This window comes from Pyxicephalus adspersus, chromosome Z, assembly GCF_032062135.1.
Source record: "Pyxicephalus adspersus chromosome Z, UCB_Pads_2.0, whole genome shotgun sequence".
In the NCBI taxonomy this organism is placed as follows: domain Eukaryota; kingdom Metazoa; phylum Chordata; class Amphibia; order Anura; family Pyxicephalidae; genus Pyxicephalus; species Pyxicephalus adspersus.
The window spans coordinates 89164701-89176855 of NC_092871.1; the positions used below are offsets into that span (position 1 = coordinate 89164701).

The following is a 12155-nucleotide window of genomic DNA, read 5'->3' on the forward strand; positions in this document are numbered from 1 at the left end:
AAATGTATGAGAAAAACTTTCAGAACCTTTTTTTTGCAATGGGAAAGGAAAAAAAGGCTTTTATTAGGCTAAAGGTTGAGATCAAATGGATATCAATGTTGGTAGCAGCACCTCACCAGAATCATACAGGAGGGTCTTTTATTTACCTGTGTACAATTGCTTTTCATAATGCAGCATTATGATTCCGAACAATGGTCCAATGATGTCCCTGATATGATCCCGAAGGGTCCAATGATGTCCCTGATAGGAAGGGAATCATTCTATAAAGACTGGTTGTCTACCCTTTTATGTAAAGTAAACATTTTGAGTTTAGGTGGCTTTAATGTTTATGATTACTTCAATAATTTTGCCGATAAACCAACCTGCCTATCACTAAATTACTATCCATGAAATGCAATATATTTATCTATTGGATGGGATATGTATATTGTAGATCCCTTGTGGTGACTCCTGCCATGATAAGTGCTATGAGAGAATGGTTCTTAGTTGGGCGCTCTGCTGCTGCAACAATGTCATGACACATACCTGGAACAATCCCATCAATGTGATGAAAAGGGATTAATTACTATCTCAGTAACTCATTGTGCATTTTCTGCATTTCAGATATCCTCTGATAACATTATGTAATGGGGGGATTTGGCTGCTGCCACCGTCCATGCAATGTCTGCACACAAGGAGAGCTGTTTTCTCGGTCAGCCCTAAATTCCCACAATCAGTAAATTCTACTCTGTAACAAATATGCAGCAGCATCCTTCCATAAAGCAAGAGCGGCAATCAGTCCCCTGCTGTCACAGCTTTTAGAAAAACACATATGAACTGGCCCGAGTGCTTACTGAATGCACACAAGGAGATTTTGACCCTAACTGCAAATCCAAAGAAAATTAGTAATTTTTTATTAATACAATCTATTTTTCTTATTCTATTGCATCTCATGGCCACTGATCTCCTGGAGTTTCTTTGTCACTTTCTGCCTACAAACAATCCAGCCATGTAGACATGAAGTGGCTTCAGTGATGGTAAATGAGATCAGAAGATCTACCAAAAATGTAGAAACAAGAATTTCTGTTAAATTGCTGTTGTTTGTATTACAAAGACCAATGTAAGAGATAGAACACCAAGCTCAAACAGATTGAGAAAATGAAATGAGAAAGGTTCTGTTTTCTGTTGCAGACTAGAAATCGAAACGGAAGACAATGAGATATCAATTTTCATTAGCGGCTTTGCAGATCTTCAAGAAGAAAAATCTGTTCTGGGTAGGAGGGTCCAGGAACTCGTCAAAGGCCTCTGGCCAAACCCTGTCGGATTTGTTCTGCCTAAAAATGGTGAGTGGGAAGGAAGGGTACATTGTATTTCGATGGAAATACAAGGGGCTGCTTATGTTTGACCCCCCAAGGTGAGAAATGCTCACCTTGAAACACAAAAATAAATAAATAATTGTTCAAAATGTCAAAATTCCCCCGCACCCAATGTGTCATTACTGGGTCTTCTAGGGAATATCTGAGAATGGCTGAGGATGCCAAATTCCAATGTGCTCCTGTACAGAGCTGCAGCAGGGTTTTGCATGTTTTAAGATTTTCTTAGGACCCCAAATTAAGGTTTTGCTGGTGCCAATAGTTGGCGGTGGATTTTTTTTATACAAGAGCCACTTAAAAAGAAATTTTCATGAAAAAAAAACTTACTGTTATTGTTGGAAAACCGCTAATCTTTCCTTATCCAGTTGAATCTGTGCCATCTCATCATTCTTCTTTGTTCTTGCACAGACTGCACACTGGGCACCGCCATCATCTTCCTCTTTCTTCACATTATTCTTCCTTTGTCCCCTAATCTCACACTGTGCTGTCACAAAATCAGGTGACGTGCATGCAGATAACATAAAAAAAGACTTCCAATCTGCCTGCACATTCGTAAGATCGGCACTTAGAGTACAGGGAAGCCGAGATTGGGCATGTGAAAAAGAAGCAGCCCGTAGCCTCTTGGGAAGTGACATTGATACCCCAGGAGGCTGTGGGCTTCCTGCAAAAAATACAAATCAATTTGCAAAAACTTATTTTATTGTCATTCAAAAATAGTTACATTATAAAAAAAAGAATTTGCAGGTTTTGACTGTAGGAATCCTAGCTAAACCCTATTTGCCTCTGATTTGCTGACAGTTTCCCCAAAATTCCCCCAATGTTTGGGTCGATCTGGCGGCCAAATACAATGCACAACGTGCCCGTCACTGCCCCAGCTGCCAAATCTAATTGCCAAACGCCAAGCTTAGTCTTTAATCTATCATTCAATAAAAGAAAAAGAGGAAATTATGTTTTTGATTTTTAACGTTTATTTTTATATATTGTATATATATTATATCCAAACAAAAATATTTTTGGTTGCTGACAATATATGACAATGACAAAATAAAAAAAATGTCCGTGTGTCCAAATAATTAAATGTTTTGATAAAAACATTTACAGATAATATAATTATTTTTGAAATTGAATTATTTTTTATTTTTGTCCCTTAGGAACCTGGATGGACAACCTCAGATTGATCAACTCCTCATCACTATTGGGGTCCATGAAAAGTGTCACATTGTATATGTCAGACTGTGAAGTTACCACCCAGATCATTAATCGGGTGAGTGCTGTGTAGATATAAAGCCTGATTTATTAGACTGGAGAAGATAGACTGTCATGGGAGAACCTGGGTGATCCAACAAATCTGGAATGGATTTCCTAAATATCACTTACTATTAGCAAACGTTTTCAATCCTGGACTAGATCCATTCTTCACCAGTCTTGGAGAGCTTTAATAAATCTGGCCCATAGGTTGGGGTGCTGTGATATGTCATGAGTTCAGGTGTATAACATCCTAAAAAGACACTACCACTATTTTAATTCCCAAATCATGAAATGAAAGTAAATCTGTTTATAATTTGTCTTCCCTGCACTCCCCCCTCCCGTTATTAACATTCCAATGAAATTAATAATTGAATACATAAATGGTATATGTATATACTCAAGTATAAATCAACATGTTATTTTAACCTGAAAATGCAATTAGAAAAGGTTTATATTTAGGTCAACCCACTAGATGGCACTGTGTCTTATGTGAGGTGTGTAACAGACTCTTGTCTGAGACAGTAGTAATGTTTGTTACACACATAATTTGAGGACACAGCACCATCTAGTGGTGACCAACAATATCACATAAAAGATCATTTAGGAGAAAATGACCTTTTATAATAAACTCAAATGTACAAAATATCTAACCTGTAAAAAAACAACCTAGTGGGGGGAATCTGATGACTTTCTAATATAGGTTCACTCACTGGTCATTATGTGAAAGAAGAAGCAGACTGCTTAGCTCACCTCTGCTTTCGCCTCCTTTTTGGATATTCCGTTTTAGCCCATGAGCATTGTCACAAACCTAACCGGCTTCTCCCTCCACCAGTGTGGGTTCTGATACTGGGGTCAAATTCAGTTACTTACACTGCTGGCATAAAAAATAATTTTACACATTTTTTTTTACGAAAAAATGCAAAAGTTTTTGTGTTTATTATTTTTTTATATTTAAATACATATGATAAATTGATTAATACAGTGGTGTAATGTTTGTTATATATATATGACTGGAATTTAGCTTTGACAAATATGTTTTTAATTTTTTTTTAATTATTATTGTATTTTTTCTTTGTTTTTCTTTATATACAGGTGGGTCCTATTGCTGTACGTTTATTAAGTAAAAGGACTCAAATAATGTTGGATGTAAAGTTTCAAAAATTTCCAGGAAAGGTACAGTATAACATTCATCATCCTAGCTGTGAATGACTGACAGTGTCCCAAAATAATATATACATATATAGACATAATTATACATATGTATGTAAATAAAAATCCAATGTATTCATTTATTTAAATAAAGTGATACATTTTCTCAAAAATAACAAAATGGATAGAAAAAAGAAAAAAAAAACATACAAAAAGAGATAAATTTGTTAAAGTTAAAAAGGGAGGAAGGTGTTAAATAAAATTCTTTATAGGGCCTCTGTGGCTTTTTTAGGGCTCTATTTATAAATTATTCCCCCAATCAATTCATCTGAAATTCACAGATCTCTTTTCAGTTCTTACTAAAACAAGGACTCATTCTGCCATCTAGTGGCCAATCGTCCGAAATGCACAGCTGTCAAAATAGGAAATAAACGAATATAATGAAGGAATTGACAGGGGAATAATTTATAAATAGATCCCTTGAAGTTGATAAGGTGGAAGTAAAAATTAGCACATGCAATAAAACAATTATTAGTATTTGCTTAATGATACATGTAGTTTATCTGAAAGTGTCACTTCATATGCTGATTGGCTATTGTGAGCATATCTTTTAACTGTTTTTTAACATTTTTTTAACTATTTTTGTGATTTTTTTCATAAAAGATAAAAAGTAAAAACAAAAGTATATAAATATTTTATTATTGTTGCGGAGAAATATATCCCGAGGCATAACAGTGAGGTGTAAAGGGAAGCCCGGCAGTTCTGGTATTCACAGATGACGAGAGGACGGCTCCTAAAGCAGCAGTTCTGTTATTTTTTTAATGTTTAGTTTTTTTTAACCTGGAACCATAATTTTTTCAAAAAATTTTTTTTTATCATAATGCTGGCCTGCCCTTGGTTGGTCATGTTTAATTTTTTATCCTTGGTTTCAGGTTGATGCAATCCTTCTTGATGAGATACAGAAGAACGAATATGAATTCACTGTCATTGACTGCACAATGCTGGAGAAAGGAAATGTCAACATCATTAAAGAGGGATCTGTACCTACAGCACAGGTGATAATATTAAAGTCAGGGGGACAAGGACTGGGGTACAGGGACAGGGTACAAGGTAGAAGACAGGGACTGAAGGACAAGGAGAGGATTAAAAGGACAAAGGGACAAGGACAGAGGGACAAAGATGGGTACAACAACAGGGGTACAAGGGCAGTGGGATAAGGGCAGAAGGACAAGGTGAGGTTTATAAGGACAGGATACAAGGACAGGGCACTAGGGCAGTGGGACAAGGAGAGAGCATCAAATGCAGTGGTACAAAGACAAAGATGAACACAGGAGTACAAGGACAGGGGTACAAGGACAGGGGTACAATGTCAGGGGAACCTTGGCAGGGGGTACAAGGACAGGGGTACAAGGTCAGGGGGACATAGGCAGGGGGGCAAGGGCAGGGGGCCAAGGTCAGGGGGTACAAGGTCAGGGGAACATAGGAGGGCAGTGGGACAAGGAGAGAGCATCAAATGCAGTGGTACAAAGACAAAGATGAACACAGGAGTACAAGGACAGGGGTACAAGGACAGGGGTACCATAGGCAGGGAGGCTTGGCAGGGGGGCCAAGGTCAGGGGTACAAGGTCAGTGGGACATAGGCAGCGGTACAAGGACAGGGGGACAAGGTCAGGGGGTACAAGGTCAGGGGAACATAGGCAGGGGGGCAAGGGCAGGGGGCCAAGGTCAGGGGTACAAGGTCAGGGGGTACAAGGACAGGGGGCAAGGACAGGCTAGCAGAAAGACGGGGTCTATGTTATATACAGATTGAATCCAGGAGGATTGCCACACTAGAATTCTCTCTCTCCTTATCAGTGGAACAACATTGGAGGTTGTTAAACTGGGCCCTTTACTCCGGAAGGCCTATAGGGGGCCCCTCATGACCAATGACTGGCTGCTCAATGCTGGGACACATGTGCAGATAATGTATGGGAGAGGGATCAACTACAGCAATCCATTCATAGAAATCCAAACAAGTAGTGAATGTTGAAAGAGGTACGTGAAAGATAAGTAATGGAAAACTTTGAGAACATACATACTCCATGCAGATGGATTCCTAGTTGGGAACCTAGCACTCTATGCTGCAAAGTGGTTGTGTTAACCACTGAGCCACCCAAAACAGATAAGCAATAAATTTACCTGTATATCTTTGGGAATGTGAAAGATAACCAAGCAAACACCTGCAGGACATACAAACTCCATGCAGATTTTGTACTAGTTGAAAACCTGGAACTTTGAAAGGTGGGAGTGTTAACCACTGAGCCACAATACAAAGATATACAAATTCTTTGCCAGGAAAATTCTTTTTTTGGCGTTCAGCTTTAAATTTCAAATGAAAAAAAAAGCCACACACACAATGGATTTCAGGGACACAAAGGCTTGGGATTTGCAGCTTCCCATGGGGCTCTATTAGAGGAAATGTGAAATAGATTTTGGATTACCTAAATTATAATAAATGATTCCCACAATAGCGGATGGTAGAAGGGGGGAGGGGCTGAGAGACGATTCTGATCAATTCATATTGGTGCTGTACCGGCTGATTCTGGCATTTACTGACGGCACAAAGGTTCTACTAGCAGCCCAATTTCCTTTGGCGTGTTAGATGCCAGCATGAAGTAGAAAATCATTACTGCCACAATAGAGTTATTATTAGCTTGTCAATGGAGGATTGGGCAAGAGATTCTGGATTATAATAAAATATTTTCACGGCAGAAAATGAATTGGCGCGGTTTTGCGCTTGTGGAACGGCTGACCCCCCCTCACCACCTTGATGCAGCAAGAGAGTCTTAGAATATTTATTTGATGAATATTAGGACCTCTGTGTATGGGATTTGGGCTCATGTTGATGCAAGCAGCCTGAAATTATTTGGTGATCATTTAGAATTCATTGAGAAGTGCATTTGACCTGCAGTTGACCTCAGTTTGGCTTTCAGTTGACCTCCTTCTGACCTTCATTGGCCTTCCTTAAGCATGTTTTGCACGGGGCTCTGCCAAACAGATTTTGCATTGCTTCAGTTGGGTTTTGCATTCTCATTGACCAGCATTGGATTGCTAAACCTGTCAACACAGATCATTCAGGGGCCACATTGTACGTTTAAAGTAGATGTGAACCCCAAATGAATGATATTTAGCTTGCAATTGTGCTGTGTATCATAAGCAAATGGTATGATAAGTGCAGTCAACATGGAATGACAACATAGAAATATTTTCAATACAGTCAGAGTGTTGTCACCCTATCACAGGAAGTTGCTTGAGGACCTCCATGGCAGGATCACCAGGATTATTTTAATAAAAGCTGCAGGTTTATTAAGCCAGAATGTAGGCCAGCAGATCAGCATGGCATCAAAGGCTTGTCTACTCATTGCAATAATGTAATGGAGAGCTAACCCACCCAATGAAACAAGCTAGTGCCATTGTTGGATACCCTACACACCAACCTCCCTCTTTCCCAGACTTCATTTTAAAAAGAAAACAAAAAAAGTGTCATTGCAATTCAAAGTATTAGTGCATGCCATGAACCCCAAACCAGCAGCTTCCTAGGTGACATAAACACTGCAACATATCTGATTGGCTGCTTGTTCTGCTTCCCCCATCCCCAGTCTGAGCTCCTTAGGGCATTGCACAGTTACATTTAGGTACTTTAAGCTGCCTTTAAAACATTTAATTATTTTTAATTTATAGTTTAATACAAAGCTGCCTTTATTTTTATATTTATATATTATATATATATTAAAATATATTTATATTGTATATTTTATACATTTCTAAAGCTGAGGTTTTAGCTAGGTAACTCATAAGATAGACAGAACTTTATGAGGACAGGTGGACCTGAGCAGCGAATGTCCATTATATATTATTAGTCATTGTTATGGTAGCCAAGCAGGAACGGCCCTGAGAAAAGTAGGACAGGGATTGCTATTCTCCGTCCTATGTAAACTGGAACTCGCCACATTATTTAACCATAGATGCCATCCACACAAGTTCTATACTGTCTGTACATTCACCATTTGTTCTCTTTTATCCCAAAAATGAAAAATTTGAGATTAGTAATTGGATGGCAAGGTGAACATGCAGGGAAAGTTCTCCCAGCTTTTTTACTCCAGCTACAGTTAATATTTTGTGCTTTTTCTATTTTACTTTGTATTTGACCCCTTGTATGGATTTTCAATGATCTCTTTTATAAGGGTCATGTCAGGGTTATTGTGGGGGAGCCAATTACTTGTACCAGAAAATATCAGAGTGCAAGGGAGGAAACTAACGAACATAGAGACATGCAAACTCTTTGCAGAATGTGTAGACGGAAAAAAAGAAGAGGCGGCATGGTACTATCCATGACGTGCCCGCCGCACTACACCCCTGCCTATGTGTCACTCAAAGGACAAGAAACTTCCCCTAGGGAGACGTCATGATACCAGAACCCACAGGTCTGAGTCTGCAATGGGAGAGTGGGCCAGTATTCGGAGAGACAGAACCTGCCCAACGCCCCGAGCCTGCACTTCCATATAGGCGATGTGGTCCGCGGCTCTGGCCGGTGTGCCGGCCCCAGCTTCCTTCTCCGCAGGACCACCAAAGAATATCTTGGCAAAATAAGAGTGGGCACATGTGCCTGTTTCCAGGAAAAAGCGAGGGCACGGGGTTCCCACCGGTGCCCAACCCACTACACCCCTGGTCACTACGCTATAGGGCCGTCTGCCACTGCTTCCTTTTAACCTCTCCGCAATATGGCCGAAAACAACATTCCACCACAAGTGCCTCTGAACACCTGGGTAACCTTGTGGTTCTGCCATACCGGTCTGCACATAGTCCTATGCTGGTCAGTGGTGGTCATCTAGTTCTGATAGGAGCTATTCTGGTGTCAGAATATGAGCAATCCAAGTTCTGCTGTGACATTACTATACCAGTACTTGACAGCTGTCATCACCCAGTGCCTGGATTGGCTGAGCCCCATTACACCTGTCATCATCTAGTGCCTGGATTGGCTGAGCCCCATTACACCTGTCATCATCTAGTGCCTGGATTGGCTGAGCCCTACTATACCTGTCATTGACAGATATAGCACTGCTCGTTTAAAATATGTGATCCAAACCACAATATTTGTTGCTGGCAAGTGGTGGTCGGGTAGCTATGAGAGGAGCTATTCTAACATCAGATTAAAACTCAGAATTCCAGCAATCAGAGTTCTACTGTGACATTAATATTCCTTTACATCTGTCATCATCCGGTGCCTGGATTGGCTCAGCCCCATTGTACTATTGTTCCAATGACTATTGTCACTATACCATTGACGGCTGTTATCGTCTGGTGGCGGGATTGGCTGAGCCCCACTATACCTGTCATTGACAGCTGTGATTATCCAGTACATTGGTTGCTCCTCTATACCGCTCATTGAGGCCAACTCGGATTGGCTGAGCTCTACTATTCCTTTCATCCAGTAACTGGATTGGCTGAGCCCAACAACTCTTATCATCTAGCACTTGGATTGGCTGAGCCCCACTGTACCTGTCATTGTCCGGCACTTGGATTAGTTAATCCCCTCTGTACCTGTCATCATCTAGTGGCTGGTTTGGCAGAGCCCTGCTTTACCTGTCATTAACAGCAGCCATTGTTCAGCACATGGTTTGGTTGAGCCCTACTATACCGGTAAAGTTTCACTGGTTGGATTGGCTGAACCCCATTATGCCTTTCATTGCCAGCTGTCATCTACAAAGCCCAGAATGGCTACACCCCACTATACCTGTCCTCATCCGGTGCTCGGATTGGCTAAGCCTCATTATACCTGTCCTCATCTGATGATCGGATTGGCTAAGCCTCATTATACCTGTCCTCATCCGGTGCTCAGATTGGCTAAGCCTCATTATACCTGTCTTTGACAGATATGGCATTAATAAAAAAATACAAACTCCAGCTCTGAATTTCTGAATTTGGTCAGATTTCTTAACCTATCTAACCAGATTTGATCAAATTCAGAATGTTTGTGTTCCAAGCCCCTATAACGCTGGCCATACACTATGGACCAAACACTCAAAAATTTAATACTTTTCTAACAATAATTTTCAATCAATATTTGTAGAATGTTGATTGGGATATCTAATTGATCTTGTAATTAGGATAATGGTGTCACCATGTGCAGTAAGGGAAGGAATAATATTTAAAGGGGTATTATAGGCAGGTTGCTTCATTGCAGAAGGGACAGGTGATATTCCTTTTGCAATAAAACATACTTACCTGCCTGATTATTATGTTCTTCTAAAGAAATGTGCAGCTCAATGCAGGATATGGGGGGCATCCCCCCAGGGCTACTGGGCCTGTATGAACCCCCACACTTACATCAGGAAACTAAGAAGAGGCGAAGAAAATGGCAGCACCAGTAACGGAATAGGGACAGGTGAGTGTATTTAAAAAATTGGAGTCAAGCAGGTAAGGGTATTTTATTTTAGAAGGGACATCACCTGTCACTTCTGCAATAAAGGACCTGCCTGGTCCCAAATTTCTGTGCGTTTGCATTTAGTTTTGCTTGAACTCCCCCCGATGGGAATTTCAGGCGGCATTCAGTCAACTAGGAAGAAGCAACACTGAACAAGCTGGAAAGACAGCTTTATCTAAAGCAATAGCAGGGAATGTTCTTTACACATAAAGCTTCATTATGTCCCCAAATTCTGCACCCTTCCCTCTGAAAAGAACAAACTCTGATGGGAACAAAAGTGAGACCTTTCTATTTGTGACACCCGTGTTTTTGCATTGCACTGCAGGTCATGGATGTGCTGCATACTGTCATTACAAGAGAAGAAAATTGCTTCAGCACTGAGAGTTCGGCCCGTTTATGAGCTGCCATTATGCAGGAGATTGTTATTCGTCTGTCAGCGGACGGCCTAATGGAGACGGAGAATTCCTAATTGACACTAATTCAATGAGCATCCATTTCCTTATATTTGTGACACAGAAAAGTGTAATGCATGGACATTTCCTTTTAGACATATTTATACCTAATTTAGTTTATGTTTTATTTATTATTAGATAATTAAATACATATTTCAGATCTGGTTGTACAGACGAGTGTGTTATTCAAGCTTCTATGTAATATTCATTTAGGTGTAGCACCACCAGCCCCACCAACAAACAGCTGAGGATGTTTTGCCAAAGTAAATGACATGCCCTGTCCAAAATTCATTTCCTTTATGATAATCAAATCTTGTAAATAAACAAAATTTGTTTTACTTTGTTTGAACTGATTCCTCCTTTATTTGTGTTACACACCCTCCCGTTCTTAGACACTGCAGCTCGTAGTGGGAGGAGTTATGCTAGTGCGGCCAATCCAGAATGTAGTGGGTGTGGCTAGATGTAGTTGATTGACACACAATGACAATGCTGATAGCCACGCCCCCTGCATTATCTAAATGCCAGAGCAAGCTACAGTAGCACCTACAGAGCGGGCACAGGAACAAGTGATGGGGGAGAGGTGGTGTGCTACTCTTTAAGAAAGTTTCAATAGGGGTAGCAGTAAAAAAACCTAGTTCTTCACAAAGGAAAGTGGCCGAAGGCTGCTCACTACTCCATAAAATGTCCTCCTGAAGATTAACTGAAAGGCTCCTCCGGTGGCAGCTCCTGCCAACTGCTAGGCTCTGAACCCAGACTGTGCCTATTAGGTGGCATGATGGCCACAATGTGGTAAGACCAAATAAGACTCAGGTGGGCCATCAACCTGGATGGCGACAAATAGGTAGATCTCACTGTATATGTTTGGGTCCACACTATAGAACCTTCCTTTGGGACCTGACATCCCTACCCTGCAATAGATATGGCTTCCTTCACTGTCATCTTTGGCTAATCCTTCTGCATGGACGTTCAGTTGAGGTTCTGCTTGGTTCAGGATGAAGATTGAAGACAAATGTGTAAAGGGCCAAAGGATGGTCTAAACTCAGCTTGGTTTTGGGTCATGATGGAGGACACACACGTGAAATGGTTCAAGGCATGGTATAAACTTAGTTTGGTTCTGAATCGGAGTGGAAAACACGCATGTAATGGTCCAAGGCTTGCACTAAACTCAGCTGGGTTCTGGATCAGAATGATGAAAATACGTGAAATGGTCCAAGGCATGGAGTAAACTCACATTGGTTCTTGATCAGGATGAACAACACTCATGTATTTGTCCAAGGCATGGTCTAAACGCAGATTGGTTATAGATTATGATGAGAGACATATGTGTAATGGTCCAAGGCATGGTTTAAACTTAGCTTAGTTCTAGATCAGGATATAGAACACACATGTAATGGTTCAAGGCTTGGTCTAAACTCAGCTTGGTTCTGGGTCAGAATGAAGAGCATACGTGTAATGGTCCAAGGCTTGGTCTAAACTCAGCTTGGTTCTGGG

At 40.7% G+C, this 12155-nt stretch overlaps 1 protein-coding gene across 1 annotated transcript in view; it reads left to right on the forward strand.

Moving 5' to 3' along the window:
• Positions 1–10922, forward strand: part of LOC140343803 (uncharacterized) — a 25262-nt gene extending 14340 nt beyond the window's left edge. The window contains exons 5-9 of the mRNA XM_072430684.1: positions 1171–1322; positions 2504–2616; positions 3693–3773; positions 4682–4804; positions 10538–10922. Of these exons, the coding sequence (XP_072286785.1) occupies positions 1171–1322; positions 2504–2616; positions 3693–3773; positions 4682–4804; positions 10538–10612 (544 nt within the window). The 3' untranslated portion in view covers positions 10613–10922. The remainder of the gene's footprint in view (positions 1–1170; positions 1323–2503; positions 2617–3692; positions 3774–4681; positions 4805–10537) is intronic.
• The last annotated feature ends 1233 nt before the right edge of the window (positions 10923–12155 follow it).